This window comes from Scophthalmus maximus, chromosome 9, assembly GCF_022379125.1.
Source record: "Scophthalmus maximus strain ysfricsl-2021 chromosome 9, ASM2237912v1, whole genome shotgun sequence".
NCBI classification, from domain to species: Eukaryota; Metazoa; Chordata; class Actinopteri; order Pleuronectiformes; family Scophthalmidae; genus Scophthalmus; species Scophthalmus maximus.
This window is the reverse complement of record NC_061523.1, coordinates 17,178,496-17,202,957: the sequence shown is the minus strand read 5'-3', so window position 1 is coordinate 17,202,957 and position 24,462 is coordinate 17,178,496. Positions and strand designations below refer to the sequence as shown.

Genomic DNA, 24,462 nt, shown 5'->3' with positions numbered 1-24,462 from the left:
ACTGATATATGAGGTGACAAAAGCCCATGGTCAAATATTACAGACTTTGTAAGCTTTTGTGTATTTCCAAACTTCCAGGGGCTGAACATTTGAAAAATAAAATTCAGCTAAAATTAAGAAAATCACAGTGAATATCTATAGCAAGCATGAGGTGTTTTACCTGCGTCCACATGAATTCAAGAGGAGCCATTATTCCGTTTTAACCGCATGCGTAACTTAAAGTGATGAAGTGACTTATCCCTCTTAGGCAAATTAAAATATAGTTGCATGTTGTCCCCGGATTTGTGTGATGAAAGGAGAAGAAAAAAAGACGGTGTTAAAATAATTGCGAGCCCTTCTTAAATTAGTTTTCTCAGAAAGTAAAGGTTATTTTGAATAGTACATGGCCTCCAAAAGACCTGTAGATGCAAATAGTTTTCTCCCACTGCTCATACCCACAAATATCATGAAAGTTTGTTATCAATTTGTCTGTTGTTTCTTCCAATGTATTTCCTACGGTAAGAAGCATAGCTAACACTGACCTAATTCACAAAATATCTTTAAATATGGACATTGGTTTAAATCAAACTGAGGATACAAATATAGATTTACACTTCCAGACCACATTGAATGCACTGGCAGTGTTAGAGAATGTGCCAAAGAAATACCACCTGTAGTAATGATCAAGCTGAAGATCTGGGTAGAAAAAAATTCTGTATAAGCAGTTTGGGGTGTAAGCTCTTTGCTGGACAAATCAGAGTTTCTGCTGATGCTTCCATTTACAGTTGCAGGGAATCTTTCAACAGATGCTCTCATAAAACGTCGCAGAAAAAAATCATAGCGTGCTGCCAAAACCAGTGCCACAGTCACAGCCTAAGGCACAAAATTGACAGTACAAAAGTGCAGTTTTCTCATTACTGAGGCCAAACCATAAAAAAGAAATGTAACGTTAACACAAGACAAGACGCAAGACACAACACGTTTATATTAGGATGCTATGAGTTGCTAAGTTGATGGTTTTGGCATCCACCCAAAATTCCATGAACTGCTATGACTGTCAAAAATGTCCCTTTCAACACTGAAAAGAATATTCACAAATCCACAATGAAAACTACACTGAGACCAGGATCAATATATGATCTACAGTAACAAGCGCACACACAGAGCTCAGACCTCCGCCAATCACATAACCTTATCAGCGAAGGTTATAGGCTACATATATTACTAAGTTTTCAACATACATATATTACTAAGTTGTAAAATGCATCACTGCTGCTACATTTACGCCTGCCGACCACACTAGTACCTAAAACTGAGTTTGGAAACGCTGCACACAGCACTTTAGTTTGAAACTCAGGGGAGCGTTTTAGAATGGACGGGCTAAAATGGAGACATTTGAAAACGATGATACACTATTACCCGCATTCATTTCCTGGTTCTTATCAGTCATGACCTGATTAACATGGTAAAGGCAAAACATTGCAAACACTTACTTTACATAAAGTAAAAAGTACTAGCCAAACCTTGTCATCGGTCCAAGAGAAGAAATCCCTGCTCTTACTTTTCACAATTGTTGCTTCTCGTTCGTAGTATTTTCCGTAACTAAATAACTAACTGCAAAGTAAACAATCTGCTTCCTGTTTACACCAGTACACACAAGCTTAAAGTACATGAGTGGTCAAGAAATATTTGTTTGAAGGTGTGTTGATATGGACGGGGAGTAATACTCATATGGAGCTTTAACACTTACCTGTACGGAGATGGTCTCCGTTTTGAAAAGCAGTTTTAAAACAATATGTAGTATGGATGTAGCCTTAATTCGACTTTTTAAGTGAAGGATCTGAATACTTCCTCCATCACTGTGCATATTACTTATCTTTGTTCTGTAGAAATCCATGACACAAGATTGAGTATTGTTTTCTGTCTCTATGCTCTAACTATCAGCTGCAGTAGGGCTTGATCAGATGAAAGGTCAAATAAGGTATGCTCCCAGTGTAGTTGTTTGTTCCCCCTCGCGTGTTTACCCTTGAATTCTGCGGCTGCAGACGACACAGCTTCATCAACAGAGCCAACATTCTTAATCCATCTCTGCCACCGTTGTTTGCTGCTCTTCCACGTCTCGCTTACGTCACTTTGCCTCAAGAGACCTGATTCAACACCCAACTTCACCTGTTAAGAACAGACCAGTTTACAGAGCTTGACACAAAAAATATAACATGCATCCTGTTTCATTTTACTGAATCTTTATAACTGAAGGCTGTACTATCACTGCAGTATTTGCTTCATGTTGGCCCTTAACAGATGCATTATTTTCAAGAGCACACCCGCACTGCCTGCATCCTGTTTTTGAGAAAGTTTAAGGTGCTGTAGAATGAAATGACCTGCATTCAGTCCGATGCCTGCTTGATTCCAATATTTTGTAATTCAGCCATGTGCTTGTTAATATGTACTCACTGCACAAGACAGAAAGCCTTTTTTTGGAGATGGTGAGGGTTTGTTTTTGTGATAGGCAAATTTTCAATACCACCTCTGCAGTTCCCCACTGCGAATCAACAATATAGTTACTTACGAACCACTCCCCTCTTCCCATGGAGCGCCTTTGCAGGAGCTCTTTGAACAGCCTCTATTTATTCTGCTTTCCTAAACCCTGCAGGGTTTAATGTTCTGTGTGCTCTTCACCTTGTACTATATTCGCTTTTGTTTCCAGGAGATTATTAGCATCATTTAGCTAGCAGTTGTTTACTTTCACTTGGGATCCAGATGGGTCCTCTGCAGGGGATTGCGATTACAGGTAGCAATACACACGTTTAATCCACATGCGAGTGGTTTGTACTCTCTGTGCATGTATTACCCCATGATGGAGCCTTTTGTTTGAAATGAATGATCAAAGATTGCTCACATTTACTACATTTTCTGCATTATCATGTTAGATCCCAGATAAATGACATTGCCCATTACTGCATTGCCTAAATGCAAAGGCGTTAGATCAGTTTGACAAATGCTGTGCGAGCTTGTTATCACAGTCCAACAGGGGTAGTGGTGATTTTCTCAGACAATTTAATCCTCATTCACTTCAGTAACTCGGTGCTCACTTTTACACTTTTTACCGGTGGTGTCACATTGGTTCTTCACGTCTACATCTTCCAATTAGGCTTTCAAAGTTAGTAATTTTGGTGTCTGAATGGTTTCTTGTGATTAATTTAATTTAATCAATACTTTTAAATTACGATTTGGTTTCTAATTGATTGTTCTTGTCAATCAGTAACACTACTTTAAACAGAGATCATATGACTACATGTATTTTACAATGAAGCATGAATTTCTTTTGAACAATTGATAAGTGTGTCATGTCATCCTGGACTGTGTGGAGTTGAAATTTCAGTCTTAGCAGTTGTGAAAGTACCGGAAGTATAAACAGTGCATTAAACTTTTCAGTAGCAGCAAAGCAGAAGCAGTAAAATTGTATTTCTGGTTGTTTAAAACTGCAGTTACTGATATTTGGCCACTTGGGTGATGACGAAACAAGCAGTAAACACACCACTGACTTGATATCTCATTATTTACACATCCAGCACTTTCAGCACAATATTATGATTTATTTGTCTGACATAAGTCAAACATTCACTCCCCCTTAATCTCTTAAGTTTTTGTTCTCAACTTGCTTCCATTCACCAGCTACCATTAATTTATAGTTGTGCAGTTTGGAGCTGCGGTCAGCTTATAAATATCTAGGTGTTTGTTACAGCCTTTTTACTTTACACAAAAGGTAGTAATTTAATCCATTGTTATTATAACATTTTAATTATAAGTGCTTTGAGGATAAGCAGTGTCATTAATATTAGGGAAATCCATTGTATTGAATCTTGCAAATGATTGTTATTGTCATTGCTCATGCAAAGATCTTCCATGAATACTTCAGTTTAAAAAATGTAATATTGATTGTTGCTGAAGGGATTAATTCCATTCCTATATTTTTGTATATGGATGCAGATGAAGCCACATAATTCATAATTAATGGTTCCATTCAGTGAATGAATCATCACGCCCCTTTTGATAGTAATTAATTTCATTAATATTTAATGACTGACAAGAAAATGGTCTCACACAGCCATAAGCAGGGAAGGGGCTTGAAAGGGATCAAATTGTATGCCATGTAAAACACAGGCACAAACAGCGTCACATTTAAAACTCCTTGGATGATCACTCCTTTCTCTCCAACAATAGGTCAGGTGCAAACAATTTACAAAAGATTTATTAATCAATGAGTTATCAATATTTCCAAATTTAATGAGTTTAGGTAGTAAATTGGTGCAGGCCATTTGTATATGATTTATTCATTGTTTTTGAATTTTTTTATCACCTAGAACTGTAATCAGGGTGCTGTCTCACATTACTTTATCAAGCTGTGGTGAATTAGTGTTTGTTTTTATGCTGCTAAATCTGAAATGTCAGTTTGACTTAATGACTGTGTTGAAATGAAAGATTATCTTTGATATTGTCTGAGCGACTAATGCTGCTTTTAATAATTACTTTTAATGTTATTTTTGTCTTTTTGCTGGAAAAAGGCACCATTGTTTGTATATACTGGATACAACAGCAAGACTGCAAAATAGCAATCAGACAAACGTAGCTTGTCAGTTTCTGCTATCAAAATATTTTTAGCCTTCTCTTTTTTATCAACAAATATGCATATCAGTTTAATCATAGCTCATTGTGAATGACTGCTTAAATCTTTAATGACTACGAGCTCAAGAGATTAAATATCATGGTAACTAATTCAATATAAATAAATTACAGGTTTTCTCAGTCAATAATAAATCATTAAGTAATTGATCACGACACTACAGCTATTCACAAACAACAGAAACTTAAGATGTATTAAACTGTATGTGCCGGGACAAAGCCAAGTTTCCAGTACAGACCAGGATTTTACCCATAATAAGTACAAGGAATAATGAGAGCATAATAAGTGAAGCCTATCTTCTGCCCTATATAGAGACTTTCCATTCCCTCTTCACCAAACAAAGCTTCTGGGGCCAGGCTAATCACTGCCCTTTACCTGTTGTCATTCATCTCCAGGAGTCAATTGGTCTGCTTCTGCAGGGTGCAGAGGTAATTACGATTTGGCTATGACTTGTGTTTGGCTCTATTGTCTGACTCTTTGGCACACATCTTGGGATATTGGGGACTTGAAACTCAAAAGCTCATTCAGGAAAGTTCCACTTGGACTGCACCGCTCGATGTTCCTCCAGAGAGCTCTGCTGCAAACTAAACAAAGCTCAGCCAGATGAGTCCAGATCATCGCAATGAAAAATACCTGCACCTATTTTTATCTGTCTTGCAGACTGCTTTATTCATTGGAATACCATTATCAATCGGCAGAAGATTTCTTTTTCACCGCTTCGGTTCCATTTATAGCTGATTGAAAAAGTTGCAAAGCAAGAAGAACAATTTCACAATATTGCTGTCATAATAATTTTCACAGATCTGCTTCTCTTCAAACTCAGAATTGTATTAATATTTAATCACATTATAAAATGGATGAGGAATACAATTATGTAAGTAAATACACCTGTTCCATCAAGCAAGAAATTGAGAAAATCCCCCAAGTAGCTTTACTCTCAAGGTGAGATTTGGGAAATGAATGTATAAACTTAGGGAAGATTTGAAGTGCCATAATCCACATTCCTTGTTTTCTGCTCCTCAGTACTCCTTAGCGAATTGTTATATCCCTAAAACTCCTGTTTATAGTTTCTCCTTTACCATCAGTTATGGACAGTTGGAACCGATCTGTGAGTGATGATCCATGTATAGGTACAATGAAATAATCCCATTTTCTAAACTAAATAAACAGTTGGATTTACTGATGTTTTAAATTGCAAACGTCATGGTTTGATACTCATACTGGCAAGTTGCAAATGGGTGTGAATTTCAAGGCAAAGTTTGAAAAATGTTCAAGTCATCGCACATCTCTCCCTCCAAATAAATACAAATTAAAAGGGTATAATTAAAAAACAGAGGGGGGTAGGGGATTTAGATACTCAAATTGCCTATTATTTATATGATCAGATTATCAATGCACAACATGATCCTTGATATATTTGTTTTGAAGTCCTCAAATGTGATAATTAACAATAAATACTCCGATGACACTGATGTGAAGCTTCATACTGACATACTGTAGATGTTGACAAGCCTTGAGAGCAGCATCTGGGAGTGTTGCTACTTTGCTGGGCCTCACTGAGTATTTTTGCACTAGAGAAATTTGCAGCAGTATATCAACAGGATGTGTCAGGCCTTCGTTACCGTCTGGTGATGAGCCAAGCGACTCCTGGGAAACGGAGCTGTGTACACTTCCTGTGCAGAGGTGCACTTCCCACCGCCACTGAAGCATGAGGAGGATCCTGAAAGATGACGGATGGAGACTCTCAGATCTCTCGTCTAGACCGAGTCAAGATCCGTGACTGCCTCATGATGAGCACATTCCCGCCCCACCTCTGCTTCCCCTGTAATGAAAGAGTGAGGTGGTGTAGCTGCATCGAGGCAGCAGGCGGATAATCAAATCACACAGGATGGTGTCGCATTTGACCTGTACGGACCCAGTTTCAGCACTCAAAAGCGGGATTCAATCTGCTGAGGTGTTTTTTTGTCCGTCTGCCTGTGTGTGCGACAGCGAGAGTGAAAGAGACAAATAAATTCTCAGTTTTTCTGTTTTTTCTACATTTCTATCTCTCTTCCACATATTCTTTGTGCATATTTTCTCTGTCTTTAGCTGTGACAGTCTCCCTTCAAGTGAGAAGGGATTGTTAATGAATGTGGATGTGCATGTGGGAAATGAGTGGGTTTCCACCATGGCTTTCTCTCTGAGTGACAGAAGCTCGACAAGGGTTTTGAGGCTGGCTTAGGAGTAAAAAATAAAAAATAAAAAAGCAAACAAAGAACAGCATTTTTCCAGATGGCCACTGCAAAATGGAGCAATATATACTCGGCAAGTTTGGGGAAACAATCAAGTCATTTTGAGCAAAACTACTGTTGTCTGATGGAAAACTGTTCTATTCATACAGAAAGACAACAAAAAAAAACAGGATCCAACTTGGCCTATTGGATTTGTAATGGTCCTTGCTGTTGCTGGTCACAGTGCTCAGTCTGTGTTTGCAAAAATGACAAATACAAAAGAGGAAAATTCCTATCAAAGATATCAGGACCTGGAGCATGAAGATGATAGAGTAAATGTTTATTTTGTGATTCTTCCTGGTTTGCTATGGCTGCTCCCATCAACCTCTGCTCTAATCTGTGAGTATCTTGTATGCACTCCAGACTAAATTGCTGTTTATTCTATTCTGTGGGTGTCAAAGCCCCTGCCTGGTGCTGAATGCTATCGGGGGAATGAGGGTCCCAGGATGCTCAACACTGTTGCTGACACGACACTATTCCTGAAAGGCCCGTTGCTTGATTTACCCAAGCAAAATGTCACAGTAATTGTAAAGATTCATATCAATGGGAAAGAGCTGACGAGGTCCCACAGCTATCAGATCTGACAGACTTAATATGTGCTCAAATGTTGCCTGCCACACTAAAAGGCTTGCAGGTTGACCAATTTTACCCGGAATGTTCCACCTCAGGTGGTATTGACCGAGTCGTCGTTTCTTCACTCGTGTCAATCGAGTGTGAAGTGGAAATTTTAAGCTGTGAAATTGTGCCTTTTTAATAAATAAATAATAGGAATCACTTCAAAACATTTTATCATACTACTACTTAACCTTTGCTTTGTGTGCCATCTGAGATGATCAGGAAAAAAAAGACTGACAGGTGGTCTGTATAAATAGGCTGAACACAAGAGTGTTTTCAAACTGTGTCCTTTACTGTCATTCAAAAGATAGGCCTAGGTCAGGATAAAAACAATATTATGTGCATTATGTGTAATTCAGCATGCTGTAAAGGTATAGTCAGCTTAGCAGTGTGTTAACAAAGCGATTCGGTTCATAATAATGGTGATATGATGATAAAGTTGGTATTTTGTGCACCTTTCCAAAAAATACAGAGTAGATGGAGTTAAAACTCCATAACTGTTAAACTGTATTGTGGACATTATAGTAGATATAGTCTACATAGTAGATAATGATAATTTCCTTGAGAACAGACTGAGATTCTGTGTTAATGAAACATTATATAATGATGAAGTCCCTTGATACATGTCGTTCAACAGACTGACCACTTTCTTAATGAGTTCAATCTCAATCAGCTGATAAGCGGCACAAAATTAATGGCTTCTCATTAACTCTTTATTACTTTGATATCAGGTAGTATTTTTGCGAAGGGTAAATTGGTCCTTAATTCACCCATTCATTTAATATTTATTTAAACACTACAGAGAGCTCCAACGGGAACAGTTTACCCTCTTTTGCTTGGGCCCTGTTCGCAGGACAATTAAAACCAAAAGCAAAGATACAACATGTAAACAAACATGAATACTTACAAGACTGCTAGTAAAAGATAAGGGTAGAATTGTTGAAGGGTATAAAGTGGGCATCAAACCAGCATTGAATAAAATTTAAACACAGTAATGTGTGATATGGGCCTACTGTAGTTAACTTTAATGATCTGTAGTTTACTCAGAAGTAAAAATAAACAAAGAAAGAAAAGTGTCAATATAATTCAGCGGCCCTGCTGCTGTTTATTCCATTTTTTTTATCATCTTCTATGATATGAGGATGGAAATATTTTGTGATTATATCAATCATCAATTCCCAGGATACAATCAGATAGGTCAATAAGAATAAGTCATGAATATGTCCATTCACAATCGTTCCAGGATGTTTTATTGACTTAATATCTCAAAGCCAATAGATATATTTAACTAAGAACTTATTAAGTTTTCATTTGATTTGTTCCTCAGGAACTACTCTGTGTACTTTTTTTTTTCATCAGCTGAATCCACAACTGTAGCTTTTAAGATTTCATGGTCTTTTAAGACCCAGGCGAAAAGACATTTCCCTTTTCTGAAGTGTTTTATTAATGCTCCCTCTCAACAGAGCCTTGTGAAAGTTCGTTTGTTCATTCAGTTTTATGCATTTGAACTTCAGTGGCACCAAATGATTGCACCTAATAGACGATCAAAATTTGCGTGTTAGTCCCAGGAAAGGGACTTCAACTGGAAGATAACACAAAACTCTAAAGTTTTACAAGACATTAGATAACCAGCAGAAACTCTATGAAAAGCCCAGCATTATGGAAACTGTGGAAAAAATACCACCGATATCTTAGAAAGTACTTCCATATTGAATGATTCTGCATCTCAAGATTAACGTCCAGGGCCGACTGAGGAAGTAGTGTGTAGTCAAACAGAACTTAAATGTCAGTTTGAGGTCTAATTAATGTGTTTGTGGGCAGAACCACTTAAGACGTGTTGTCCAAAACCATGAAATCAAAAGTCCTAATAGGCTGTGTACACTAAAAGGCCAAACTGGAAGATGGAGAAAAAGGCAGATTTTCCACAGAGAGAGGGTAGACGTGATATTACTGAAATATGGGGGATAACAGTGTACATTCACAGACAGTCTCTCCAGGAAGACATTCATATTGTCGCACTCAGTTTTGCACATGAAAAGTGCCACAAATAGTTGAATAACAAGTGAGAAAAGAGGACTGGAGAGAAATTTCAATTCTCGTCTCCGTTCCCACCTTCGCACAGCTAAACACAATCACAACCTGAAGTGGGTGTCAGATTGTTTCATGAAGTTAGAAAAGTTGTCAAACACTGAATTTACAACAGCATGTTAGGGGACTTCAGACAGAGAGTATAGAATAGCATATCCCACTTTTGAGGGAGACCAAAGTTTGTATCCCATCACACAACTGAAATCAACATTTGCCTTTTTATTAACCGTAACCACAATATTTCTGTAAACGTAATATTGAGTGTTGTGGTTTTAAGTCATTTTTGTATAATCCCTTACCCAGACTGCGAAAAAACGTTCTAAACTCTAATATTGGATGTAATCCAGGGTTTTGCAGAATTCAGCAATGTGGACTTTCTTTTCTCAGAGGAGGGTTGGAAGACTAAAGACTTTTTTTGTTCTTTCATTGTGTCTCTGTTGGTAGTCTTAAAGAAATCTAAAGATTAAATACCTGGACATCATGTTGCAACATGCCTGCACTATACTTCCTGGGTCTGAATCCTGCCCACAACCTACAACATGTGTTATCATCATAATCTCTCTCCCCCGGTCGTTCGGCTTTCTGACTTCAACTACTCCCAGTTCAAACTAATCTCATTACAGAGTGCTTCATGGTCACTGCACTGAGGCTGGAAACGAACCTTGAATCACAGACTGAAAAGTTACTAAATAACCAAAAAAAAGGCAACCTAGAATTGAAACAAAAGAAGTCTAACTTTTAAACTTTTCTGCAATGGCTCTGACAAAAGGAAGAAAGGGAACTGCAGGTGCGATCACACCATCCCTGACTCAGTGACATTTTCAAAAACTATTAATGGCACTGTGTACTGCAGATGAGAGAAATAACCGGCTACCATTGCATGGCATTATTAAGCTTGCCAAGAGCTGTATAAAGTTCTGAGGGTGCCAATATTTGAGGAGCTTTAGTTACTGCCTGTGTTATTTGACTCTTCCCTTGTGGGCCCCTTAAACTGGCTCAATACTAATTGCGTTCACAAAAACAACTGAGAGGCTTGCCACAATGAAGTCTCAGCTGGAACAACACACAACGTAAACAAAGAAAAAACACGTACAGCAGAGTTTGCCCATTTGAGTTCTTAATGATCAACTTCATGTTATGTCGTCGCTTTTCCCCATTGAAGTAGCTTTCACTGCAGACACAGCAGTTTGCAATGGCCTCCTCAGATGACCTCTAAATGATTCTCAACGTCTCCCTCCAAAATGCGTTTATCATATTTGTACTTCCCTTGGATGTTTGATCGTCACTGTGCTGAACGATGTAAGTCCTCCAAAACAAAACAACCATATCAGTCGCTAATATGGACCCAAGGATACGACCCATATGAGCGCACTACTCACAGGCTTACCTTGCCATGGACATGATAAAAAACACAAAGTTAACATTGTTGAACAGTCACTGTCTGACTTTTTTAGCACAGAATAGTTAGGTTTAAGGAAAAAAAATCAGTTTGGGTTAGAATAAGTACATTCTTGAGGTTAGAGGCCTTCATTATCGTGATTACAAAATAAACACAAGAACTTTGTCACTAAATATACAACATCATCTGACATAACTATGGGTCATAATAAGCTTCTGATAAAGACGATCAATTTTTACAAGCTTGAGGAAATCAGGGGAGGTAAAATGAGGAGCGAGAGAAAGTCTGACTGAGGAAGAGGTCATGGTGGATGAATGGGTCAAGCATGGGACTCGTCCTGAGACTGCGTGTTTACTCCTGTGTTAAACCAAGAGCTGTTGCTTTTATGGGGATTTAGTTAAAGCGACAGGACGTAAGAATTGCTCTTCACAAATACAAGTTGCATGTGCGTTTGTTGATGAGAAGACTGATGATTAACTGGCAACCTCGGAAGCCAAGGAACCATGGTTGACAGACAAGGTAGAGAAACGTTACGGGTTTTACACAGATAAGACTATCGATAGATATAGATCGGCTACTTGTATCTGTTGTGACACGGGTGATGAAAACTAATACAACAAAAAGAATGACAGAAGAATGACAATGGTTCAGTTTAGCTGAAAATGTGAAGCGAACGACACTGTCTGCCGGGGAGGGAGGTAGAGAAGATTGCACCTGTGAGAAGGTGTATTTAGTTTTGAAAGCAGTATTGAAAGGAGCCGTGTGAGACGGGCGCAGGTGTGTCTAAAGAGCCGAGCTTGGAAAATGTTATGGGGAGCAAAGCCGTATTTATACTTATTTAACGGAGGGTGGGTGCCATTCGCATGCCGTTTAGGGCACCATCAAAATGATTTTAAAGCTTTTATTTTAAGATTTTTTTTAAAACTACATTGTGCTGCTTTGACCTATTGCATTCAGTTTTGTGATATTCACTTTTCATTTACAATGTGGTCGGCTTTAGGCAAAAAAACTTCATCTAGTAAAGAATTCATAAAATATCATGGTTTGGGTTAAAATAGACCTTTTACAAAGATAACCATTGTTAGAAATCCTTTCTGCCAGAACCTCTCCCCCAGTCATTGAAGTGGTCCTGGAGAGCCTAAAGCCCAGATGTAAATTTCTCTTTTGTTTCTTTCGTGTGCATTTCTCATTTCTTTCTGTATGTGCAAGTTCTCTTGATATTTTAAGGTTGATTCTTTTGTTATGCTGCTATTCAACCATCTCAGTAGCCACTTGTTGTCAAGTGTGAGAACTGAACAACTGGGGAACAAAAGCAAAAGGAGGTACTTAAAACAATTTTTTGCTATTTAAGAAAATGGGACTGAAAAGATAAGCACCTGCACTATAACTTTTTTTTTTCTTTCTCTCATACAAACGCTGTGTCCTCCAAATAGGAATCTCTTGAAAGTTGTGAGCCTCTACAGTATTTTAGATCCAAGCACTGTGTGTAATTTATTCAACAGAGGGTTTGTCGCTCAGTCTGAATCCATTCGTGGCTTTCCACCTTTGAAATCGGAGCAGACAGGCAGGCAGGCAGGAGAGACATCTGCCTTGCTTTCAATGGGTATAACAAATGTTTCAGTAATTCCACTCCATCTGAAACTTCCCTCCCCTTCAGCACACTCCCAAACTCCAGCAAAGGAATGAATCCCAGCCTTGCAGAGGGTTAGTATTTTCCCCAGCTTAGAGTATCGGAAAGATTCCTCCTGTGGGCTTGCATCATGGAGACCTGCAGTCAATCCAGCAGTCAACAGATTCTGTGGAAAGATGTGAGTCCACTATTTATCTATTTTTATTATTTATTGCACTTACATTTATTGAAGCTTTTTTTTTAAATAAAATCTGTAATTTATTGCCACAATAAATATTATGTAGCACTGTAAGTCACTGCAGTGTCAAGAAAAATGGGAGAAATCCTTAAAATCTTAAAGCTCAATAAATCTAGTGTAGGTGGCAGCATCAGTGGTTTAAAGGTGAAAAAGAAATCCTGTGATATCCAAGCGCAAGCTTAAGGTGAAATATGTCAAAAGTGTGATTTTTTTTTTAAATCAAAAAGGAGGGCTGCTTGATCTTTTGCTGAGTGATCTGAGTTTACTGAGAATAGTAATTTTCCATCTAATTCCTTTTTGGCTTTTCACCTCAGCTTTCTTCCTTTATTTCCACTTTTATATTCAGTCCCACCTGAACCATTATATTGGCTTTTTATCCTTATATCCTCGCTTCTCTCACACAAGCAGTATTCAAATATACAGGGATCTTTTGGCTCTGAGATCCTTCTTCTTCTTCTTTCTCTCATATTTCAATTGTTGCAGAAATTGTGAACAATGGAGCAACAAGTACATTCACAGCCCAATATGAATGTTTTACTATATTATATTAAAAAAATAGCTAGTTTTACTGTACATAAAAGTTAAGCAACTGTTCCAGCAGCTAATTATTAGTACATTGAAGGGCATGGAGAATGATTTTGATCAAGAAATCAGCTGTTGCTTCTTATTCCAGAGCGTTTTTTGCAGTAATTCAATCAGTTGCCATTGTGCAGCCAGGTAAGATAAACTGCAGCCTTCTCCTGTTGGCTATTTAGGCTTACTTCAATGTTTGTTTGTTTTTGTTTTTTGTTTTGTTTTGGGGTTTTTTTTTTGGGGGGGGGGGGGGGGTATGATTCTGCTGTTTCCTTGAGAAAATGTTAATTCTGTGCATGATAACAGCAGGGGGCTCCAGGAACTCAAGCTCAAGAGGAAATACCAGGCTGACTCTGAACTCCTAAACGCTAGTTGGCGAGTGCTGCACACTCCCGACTGCTCACTCTGCCTCCATCCCTGCCGTATTTCTGTCTGTGGGTCTGTCTCTCAATCCCACCTCCTTCCTCTGAGTATTCGATATTCAAAGCACAGGCAGAGAGAGGTTTGTCCTCGAGTTAAGTTTTCCACTGCTTATGCAACCTGCCATTGGAGAGCAGAGAATTCAAGCCATCTTTTTTTCTCTCTCCCTTCACTGAAAAATTTACATTGCAAGGATTTTCTGGCCCTTTGATTGTAGCCAACTGTTTTTCATCATCTCTTAGGAATGTGTAACACCTTGATGTGCCTCAACTTTCTCTGGCTACTGTCTCTAATATGTCAGATAATGAATGGTGAGAATGTATATTTCATTATTGGCAAAGGTGTAGTTGAAACTTTAACTGTCTTGAATAATGTGTCCTCTGTTTGTCAACAACACCATGCTGCTAATGTACTTAATAAATCATATTTATGCCTATTAGTTGTGCCACCTACATACGGCATATTTAAAATAATAAAAAGGATATCAAGGGTATATTTTTTGGACTGGCTTGGATAATTATATTAACAGTACACGAGTACAATGGTCACAAAATCATTCGGCTATTATTAAAAATAATTCAGACTATTATACAAAGAATGCAGCAAATTAAGGTGTTGTCTACTGCAGCTTAAATACTGTAACAACCTAATGCACAATAGAGAACCACAGCCGCTGCATCACTTTAAAAGACAAAAAGATAAGCAACACCAATTTTGCTAACTGAAGTTGGTTCATATCTGCTTTATTGTTGTCCTCTGAGACCTTGAAGAGTGCTCCAGTGTGAATGAGAAGCTTTCATTTTTTCTTCTGCTGGAGCCTTGGTGGAACAAAAGCCTGTCTTTATTAATTTGTGGCCTTAAGCTTGGGGAATTGACTACAGCAAGCAGTTTTAATTTGAGGAAGTTTAATAAATGTAACCTTTCTGTAGCACTTGCAGCCGTCTGTTCATTCCTGCGCTTGCTATGGGATGGGTATTTTTTGTCTGTAGCCTCAGTGCTTGATAAATTTTGCAGGGACAAAATCAAATGGCTTCTCTTTGGATTAAATGCAATACAGGAACAATGGAAACTGGAAAAGAAGGAAATTTAACATCAAATCTAAAATTTATATTTTCATATTTTGCAAAAATGCGTAAAAATGGTAATGATTAATATTTACATAATAATAACTTTGCAAGTAACAATGTGAAAATGACGTGATTGTCATCTTATTATGCTCCTCCCCCAGCTTTACATTAATTTTCAACTCCTTGTTTTGCTGTCCAAAACTTTACCATTTTGTTTCACTCACTGCTTTAATAGCATAGGTAGCAGAAGGCAACTGTGTTTAGAAAAAAGATCTAAAAGACAAAAAAATACTAGTAGCTGCCTACACTATCTGCTTAGCACCACACAGCTAAGAGACACAGTTAGAGACTCGCTGGTGAACATAAAAGAAGCATTTAGCAGCTAAAGAGCCAGATATTTCCATCAGGAGTTTGTAGATACCGAATACAAAGCTAAAAGCAAGTGAATATCTGGCATTTATTGAATATTTCTCAGGTGGGCAGCCATTACAAATGAATAAGAATGTTGTTCCATAACAGCTGGATGTGTGAACTGTATCAATTTACAAAGCAATGATTATGACAAATTATTTATGCCACCCCCAAGTGGCCAAAACAAATGAGTTATCATAGGTTTAAGCTTTATGCCTATATTCACATGAGAAGATCAATGCCTGACTCACATCTGGGGGATGAACATGAAGGTAATGCAAAGGAACTGTTGGCAGAACTGAGTTAAATAAGCCTTAATATTACATGAATTAAGTTGTAATTTAATGAGGAAAAAAAGTCATAATATATTGAAGAAAAGAAAAAAGAATACTAGCCATTTCCTCCTCCACAAAGGCGGAATTTCCTTCAAGCCCATGGGATTCTTCTTTCTGAATTGACTATTTATTACACAAAGTCCTGGTACTTATGGTAATGTGGTGCTGATGTGCCAAAAGTAAGTTTTTATTTATGAAACCTATACTTAAGTATAGAGTAAGATAGTAACAAGATGCTCCACATGGCCCATTTTAACGCAAGCGAAAGGCTTATCTTCTGATAATCTGCCTCTCAAACGACACATAGCCTAAAATAACGTCCTAATATTATAATTTTTTCTAGTAAAATTATGACTTAATTCTTGTAAAATAATGACGTTATTCTCTAAATCTGATTTTTTTTCTCCCTTTAAGTGGCCAGAGTCGTATTCATTCACTTTCCTGACGACTCATGTTTGTATGCTTAAAGTGATGCTACAGCCATCAGCCAGTTAGCTTATCTTAGCATTAAGACTGGAAACAGAGAGTTGGTTCTGTGTGAAGGTATCACAATATGCCTAGCAGCACCTCAACAGCTCACTAATCAATGTGTGCTGGTAATTCTTTTTTTAGAGTTTTTCTGATTCCAGTCTTTTTGCTAAGCTAAGTTAGCTGGCTCATGGAAGTAGCTTCATAATATACCAAATAGCACAATGCCAGTTGTATCGATGGTCTTGTCTAAGTTTTGGCAAGAATAATGATGACCATGCTCTCCAAAATGAGATGAAATATCATTTTGAGTCACTGTGCTGGAGATTTAATATTGAACCTCTTTTCTTTACAGGTTGAGATGGTGAAAGAGAAGAAGGCCAAGTACCAAACCCACCAGAGAGTGGCTCTAGCTCTGGTTCTGGTCTTCCTTGTTATGGCTCTCTCTGTTTTCAGCCTGAGGTATCTGTGGAGCCCCAGTCTGGGGAAGGTAAGACTAAATGTCACCTCACTTTTTGCCAGTCATTAGACTTATTGCCACTGTCTTTGGAGGTGTAGTGTTGACAAGGGAGCGATGAAGGACATGTCCACATAACGATATAATACAGGTTGCAGCACAGAAAACACAAGTAAAGGAAATGGATGGACACAAAGAGCTAGAGGCAGTGTCTGCATTGTATTCTTTAGATTAAATGATGTGGGCTAAGGAAAAGACAGCCGTGTTTTGCCTGTCAGATCTGTAATTTCATGAATTCTTAGACAAAAACACAAACCACTTTTTTACTGTTGCAAACATTGGCATCTTGCACTTATCTACTTTCTGCTCACATTGTAAACATTTTCTCACAATGGCGGGTCCTGATAACTCAAAGCTGACCCTAATTGCTGTTGACCAGAACGGCTGCAGCAGGACTGAAACCTCTTGGCAATGTAATTGGGATAAACTCTTGTCCTGGCAATTCATTTTGTAAAATCCAATTCAATCACATTTGATGGAGAACATTTTCACTCAGCTCCTTCCCCATGATTTTCCCAAGAGGCCAAAAAAAAGCTAATTTACCCAAGCTAGGAGGAAAAATACATCAATAATTTCACATTCAGAAATTGGAGGCTGCATACGTTCTATGCAGAGTTGCGAATGACAGGGAATGATTAAAATGAAGTGATGGTTGAAAACCATCCAAGTCTGCTTTGTCTGAACTGTACATGCCATGAGGCAAGCAGATGGAAATTTAACATGCAGAATTTTATTTGCTGTTATACCATCATCTTTGTTATGGCTAGTAAATATTAATTCAGAAAGACTCTTCTCCTATTTCTGCTTCCATTGAGATACAAATTCCAAACGCCAACAGTCACTTCTATAAGCTCAGGTTAGCCAGGGTTCATCTGCACTTCCTGTGTAGACGGTATTGTCCACGTTCTCTCCTTTCAACATAGATAGGAATCACCTTTGAGCCATCTCCTTTGTCCTTGTTAAATATTTCATGCCCGTGGTAGAGCAGTCATTATTTCCACTTTAATAAGCTGTGATCATTCTCACGTGGCACAAAATGTGTTGATGGCAGAGGTTGCCTGGGCGATGAATATCAAACCTGCAGACCCTGGGTTATGCTTTAATGGGGTCTTGAGGGGAAGGCTCATCCTCTGGCCTCCACATCAGTGAGGGAGATGGAGCCACTTCAAAGGAGTATCACCTGTCAATCAGATAGGAAGAACGCTCCCACAGACACAGTAGCACATTAAAACTCAGGTATGTTTCCGCAGCAAAACAATCTTCTCTGAATGCGAGAAAAGAGAGAAGAATTGATTTAGTTGATCGGTAGATGAAGGAATGCTTTTATTGTGGCAGCCATCATCTTGTTTGGCTTGTTTGCTGAACAGGTTTAAAGTACAATGCAGAAGGACACTTCTTGACCCACCAGCTAATCCTGAGCAGCGTTTGGCATCTACATGTATAGACTCTGGGCAGCGGAGCACAGCAACTGAAGCCAAGGGGAGTGTAAATTTATTTTAGGAAACAGTTGTGTGGGTTTGGGGGGGGGGGGGGGGGGGGTTGTTTGTTTTTTGAGCACAAAGATGAGCATTCCGGTGCCTACTGAAGTTCAACTAAAATATCGTGCTTCCATCAGAGTCCTCAAACATAAGGAATGAGCCTTCGTACAACAGATATACATACACAATGTAATCATGGTTAAATTACTTCTCCAGCTCCCGGCAGCTCATAGTCCATGTATACATGGTCCTTATGTAAGCACAGTATGTGGAAGGAGAATTGAGATCTTTGTACATGTAAATGTAGTAATACCAAAGTATAAAAATGCCAAAAAGTATTAACATCAAAATATGCTACCAGTACCAAAAGCATAAGAACTAATCATGTAGAACGTACCATTTGAAATAATATTTATTAGAATAATGGATTAGAATTATTGATGCATTAATATGTACAATACAAGACTTTAAAGCTGTAGCTTTGGAGTTACTTATCGTACATACAGTTGGGTTGCTTCTGAATTTCTCTCAGAGGGTCACAAATTCAATTCTAAGTCTATTCTCAACCAATAATAACATATAATCTATTTTTGATTGAAATTTTGTAATCGGCATTTGAGTCTAAAAAGTATCTAACGTAACTCAAGTTATAAGTTGCCTTAAAGAGACAATCATTTCTTATTCTTGAAAATTTACAAAACCATTTTGTGGACGTCTCATCAGATTCACAGAACACAGTACGCCTAAGCCTATAGAGGAAAATAAACCTGGTGACATCTCTCTCTTTATTTTTTGTAACCACCTCATTTTTTGCCTCAGTCCCTGTAAATATCATAAATTTTCCTTTTTTCTTTTTTTTACATTTATTTAGATTTTCTTGACTAGAGAATGGTATATTTGTTCCTAAATACGATGCAACTTTAAGTTGTTAATGTTTTTGGGCAATATTAAATGTCTTCCTTAGTAAGAGCAGTTTACATCTAAGTGTTTGTACAGGTAGTGGATGGAACCAGCCTCGGTGCCAAAAACACCGGCATTGCACATGTTCAATAATTTAGCACTGATTCAGACTCACTGTTGAAGGGTTTGATAACCCACTTCCACTCCCGGCTTATTGGTTTAGGATGTCACTCAATGTGGTGGACCCTACATGTAAATGCACAAACAGAGGGGATATGGGGAGGGAGAGGGTGCAGAGGATGGTTTGAAAAAGGGCTCTTGCTTTTCTAAACTCCCAGAGCAGAAAAAATATGCACCAAAAAAACATTTGATTGCTAGGGGCCACGGTAAATATTTTAAAGTGGCAATCACTGAAAAAGTATCACTATGAAAGAGAGAAGGAACGGGAAAAAAACAAGTTTGTAGATTAAATTCCTGACGTGGTCTGTTCTCAGTTTGAAATCAGGTATTACTGTCTCCTCCAGCTGTCTTGATAGGCTCTAAGCATCCGACGATGTAAGAGATGCAAAGTAGCTGTTAGACTCAAATCTTTTCCACAGTTTCAGTTATTTAGTTCAGGTGGGACACATTAGGAAGTAGTCCAACATTACTGAGGATGTGCTGTTGAACAGTATATGGCCCTTTTCTTCCAGGTTAATTACAAATGGACACTGTGCTCAGTTTGCCTTTTCAAAAGAATGATACAAACCAAAATTGGCAAATCTGAGAATCAGATGGCGATAACAAACAAAGGAAGCTGTAACATTTATTATTATTATTATTATTATTATTATAATGCTGCCTTTAATCTAATTACCAAAAACAGTGATAACAAAAGTAGCTCTACTCTTAAAAATGTGTTCCCGTCTGCGCGAACACATCTTAGAGTTTTATGCTCAGTGAATAGTTTCACTTATGCACTGGAATTACATACATTTACTAAAAGCTGCCAATTAAGGATAAAACACACTTTACAGACTATATATCACATATTACATAGTCCTTTGTCCTTAGCACTCTAATTAGATGCCACGACTTCAGCCAGAAACACTTCTTATCTATTCTCACAGATCGCCAAAGCAACGTGACCCTGTGCACCCAACTTTGTATAAATAACTGCAGAAAGGTAATTTGCTCTGTGCATTGTATTTCAGCATGACATGATACCCACTCGGGATCTTCTTTTAATTACCTGCAAACCTTTGTTGTTACAGAGTTCTGGGGAAAATACTTTGTCATCATTTTCTCTGCCTGTGTGAGAGACGAAGAGAGGGTGTGGTTGTGCTTGTATGCATGTGATTGTGTTTCAGTGTGTAGATTAGTTGCCTCTGCATTCTCTTTTGGCTTAAGGCAAATTTCTGTTTACTATGGGCTTATTATTGTTCTGGGCCACAAGTCTCACTCGGGAATTTTGCCTCCTTGTAAATTAATCCTGTTATTACCAGTTTACATCAGCAACTCCGAGAAAATGGAATCTGGCTGGTGAATCCAGCAGAAAAGTTAAAATGATTTGCCTTTCACGAAATTATTTTCAAAAAAAAAATCTTTCGGGTGAAAAGTCTGCAGTCTGCCGTGTGAGATGTCTGTAGTGCACAGCATCCAAAATCTAAATTTACATGTCATTAGATTTGCTATATTTATGATGATATTTTTAATTCATGAACCACTTAGGTTGAGATTATCTGCAGACTGGCAGCCAGGCACTGAATAATTGTGAACATGTAAACACTGTGAACCAGTTTTTCCAGGGAACCTTGAATAGCTCACAGGTGCTGTTGGTACGGCAAAATTGCCTGAGAAATACATGAATGTCAGACCTCAGGAAAGTGCTCCATTATTCAAGCTGAAATTGCATTGCTCACCTTGATGCCTTTCCTTCTCTAGTCCCAAGGTAGCTGCTGTGCTGTCGCTCCTGATGGCCTCTTAAAGGCCTCACTGTCAGTACTGGCTTCTTTAATGAACACTGCTGCGCCTCCTGCTTTTCCTCCGGTCACAGGTGTATGGCTTTTCAAGGCCGGGCCCCCTTTGTTTATTTATCGCTCGTAGGCAGTGTATACCCAACAGTTCCCTCAGTGTCCAGATGTCAATGTGCAATAGGGGAAAGAGAAACAAGATTTCATCATATGATCTGATCTTCCTGTTGTACAGATGCTTTTTTTTTTTTACGTCAGTCTCCAGTAATAAAACAAGACAGTGCTAACTTCTTGTCACACACTTTGTTTCTCAGTCTTGTGTGGGGGAATTACTATTCTGGGGAGACGACAGGGCTTATCTAAGCAAGTGATTTGGCGGGACGTTTTGGGACGTCTGCCCCTCAGTGTGTAATCTTATCTGATTTCACACATCAGGCTCATTCATTGACTTATTAGCAGGCCAGTGTCCACCGTTGCTTCTCCCTGTCTGTTAAACTAGGCCTCCTAATATGATGCATTATTCCTTTTTCTCTGAGAACAGTCAGGATGAGGGACGGGATGCAGACTGAGAAAAACAAAAGAGAGCTGTTTCAGTGGAGTGCCTGAGGTAGGAAGGCTTCGTGGCGGTGGTGGCATGTTGCCCTCTTCTGAGACGGCTACTTCTACAGAGAGCGTGACAGCACTGCAAAGCCCCCCGGAAGTTATTTATTTGCTATAAAGCATTTTAGTGCGTCTGTGGGGTTTTTTTTAGAAACAAGATTACATGGGTGTACAGTATAGGAAAGATCTGCATCCTATTTGGCAGTACTTAATTTTGCAAATTCATTTGTAGCTCATATGCAGCATGTTATATGTACAGTGCGGTGGGTAAACAGACAGAAACGCAAGGCTTTTTGTTGTTGTTGTGCATTTCGCTGTGCAGGCGCCGTTTCTCTCTCCTCCCTGTCTCACCAGTGTGACTGCCAAGTAGACTCCTCTGCTCTGTTGTACAATTTAGAATGTGATTGAGCTTTCACATCCACTTTCACTCTCCCAGTAAGTCTGCACGGCTTATAGCCTCGACGCACATCCACAGCCACAATGCTGCAGCAGAGAATTGCACAGCAAACTGGAAATGCTCAGTTCATCTGTCTAAACACGTTGTTGTGATGTTGCTATATTCTCTGATGAATGATGATGAACAAATCCTCTTTCTGAAAATGCCTATGTCAGTGTGTTCTGCTATATATCTGTCAGCAGCTGAAAGGTTGCATTGACTTTTTGTTAGTTTGCCCCATTAGTCACCTTGCTCAATATGTGAGAAGAGAAGCAGCATCTAAATCATCCTTGCAGGTAGGTCTCTGTCTGGTGCTCAGTCTAAAACTTCATGTTAAATAATCCCGGTTGATTTGCCTTTTCAAATGTGAGAAAATGAGAACTTGTGGCAGCTATCAAAGTCGGGACGATTTAATGACAAGTCTATACCTACCAGGCTTGTTTAGGCTTTTTTTAGATGGTTGGGGAAAAAGTGAAAAACAACACTTATTTAGGATCTTTCATCTAGTGAAACGCCATGTTCTACCACATGAAATGAACAAAGTAAGCATTTGTTTTCAGAGCTGCAATGAACCTCCTTAATGATGAGATATTCATTTCAGATTTTTTTGATTCCATAAGTGACTGAATCAAAAATGACATCATGACACAATGGATAATGCAGCTCGCGGGTCGCCATTCTGTAATTTAATTTAATTCTTGTGTCATCTCAGTTTCATATGTAACACACAAAAGGAAAAGGCAATAGCGTGTCCCTAGAGGAACAAACGTGGCATTGAAATGGGCTTTTATATTAAAGGCACACAAGGGCTGTTCCTGTAGGCATAACCATTAACAATGACATGTGAATGTGTAACATGTCACCCATAATTGTACATGCAAAAGTTTTTCATGCATATTTTTGCCTGTACAATTACAACATGAGTTAAAAATAAATCAGGGACCCGCTCATTAAATCATTGCTCCGTAGAACCACTAGTGGTCAAGAACTGGCAGAGTTATATAGGCCCAAAATGTTAGGGTGCAAATGACTGAAGGGAATAGAGTACATGTTAATGTAGAGTAAAATCTGAGTTCAGTAGACCGTTTTCACAGAAGATACATTGCCCCTCTTATGTGGCTACATAATGGTGCTCCATTGTAATAAATGCTAGAACCGAGTCATCATTTGTGTGAGTAGCTCTGCTTTTGCTGGTTTGTCAAAATGTCTGCAGTGGAAAAAGCCTATGAATATGATTCATGGAAGTAGCAGGCACTCCGCTGATCGCGAGGCTTTCGAGATTCAAGTTAGCATGAGTGATTCAGAAGGCAAAGTGACATGAAAAGCACACGACGGACACGATTGTAGACGGTGAAGAACAGTTAACCTGGTGAAATTTGTTGCGCAAATACACAAGTCAAATCCAAAGAATAAAGAAGCCTATCTTGCTCTTAAGTTCACAGCCAGTAGAGCTTCCGAGTCTCTTGTGTCTAAAAACTCTAATCAGGGGGCATATTTCTTCTTCCAAAGGTGGACATTATAGTAACGTTTTTTAAAACTACCGCACTGTGTGTACACGCTGTTGGTTCCAGTTGCCCAAAGAGCAACTTAAAATGTAAAACATGTTATCATCTAAGGCTCTGAAGTATTTGTGATATTTTCTCTCTTTCGTACTGGATGTGTAGTTATCCAGCACTCGACACCGCAAGTATGATGGATGACAGCTGCTTCTTGTCTTCTGTGTCTCATTCGCCCAGCAAATGTGCTTCACTTTGTCAGCCGGTGGTGATAAAGCTTGTCAAGATTTTTTCCCCCGTTAGTCACGGTGGCAGCGGAACTGACCCACTGACCTGCACGAGCAGCTACAATATGGACGGAGGAAATGGATTTAGACTCTTTAAAATACTGCGCGTCCTCTGGGCTTTTGTTTCTCACTGAGATAATTTGGGGCTCATTAGATGTGTGGCAGAAACAAATGATAGCTTAGGTGAAATGTTGCAGGGTTTAATTACCAACAATGCTGCCATACACTAAATATTAATTTTAGAATTCATACCTGTTGAGAGAGAGCATTTTACACTGTTTAGTTTGGGGACATACTAACACACAAGGCTTGCATCTACCTTATTGTGCATGTCATTTTAATTGGGGTTCAAAACGATTGGCTTATTGTGATTTCAGGTATTCCTTTAAACCTGCAACAAAAATTTGTTGTTAAGGGAAAGAATGTCCTGTCCTGCTTTTGGGTCCAAATTAATTAGATATTTCACATATCCAGATTTGACAGGCTGGCGACCTGTCCAGGGTGAACCCCGCCTCTCGCCCAATGTTAGCTGGGATTGGCTCCAGCGCCCCCCGCAACCCTTAAATGGATAAAGCGGTAGACGATGAATGAATGAATGACATATCCAGATTTCATTTTC

At 38.7% G+C, this 24,462-nt stretch overlaps 1 protein-coding gene and 1 long non-coding RNA gene across 4 annotated transcripts in view; one reads left to right on the top strand and one right to left on the bottom strand.

Moving 5' to 3' along the window:
- The window catches only part of LOC118319773, a 151,489-nt gene that overhangs the window by 101,941 nt on the left and 25,086 nt on the right, over positions 1 to 24,462 (bottom strand). The window lies entirely within an intron of this gene.
- The window catches only part of tnmd (tenomodulin), a 43,857-nt gene continuing 31,978 nt past the window's right edge, over positions 12,584 to 24,462 (top strand). Inside the window, exons 1-2 of one of the 2 annotated variants that reach the window (XM_035650393.2) lie at positions 12,584 to 12,843; positions 16,533 to 16,667. In XM_035650393.2, the coding sequence (XP_035506286.1) occupies positions 12,796 to 12,843; positions 16,533 to 16,667 (183 nt within the window). In that variant the 5' untranslated portion in view covers positions 12,584 to 12,795. The remainder of the gene's footprint in view (positions 12,844 to 16,532; positions 16,668 to 24,462) is intronic. The other variant, XM_035650394.2, reaches the window with a different exon arrangement.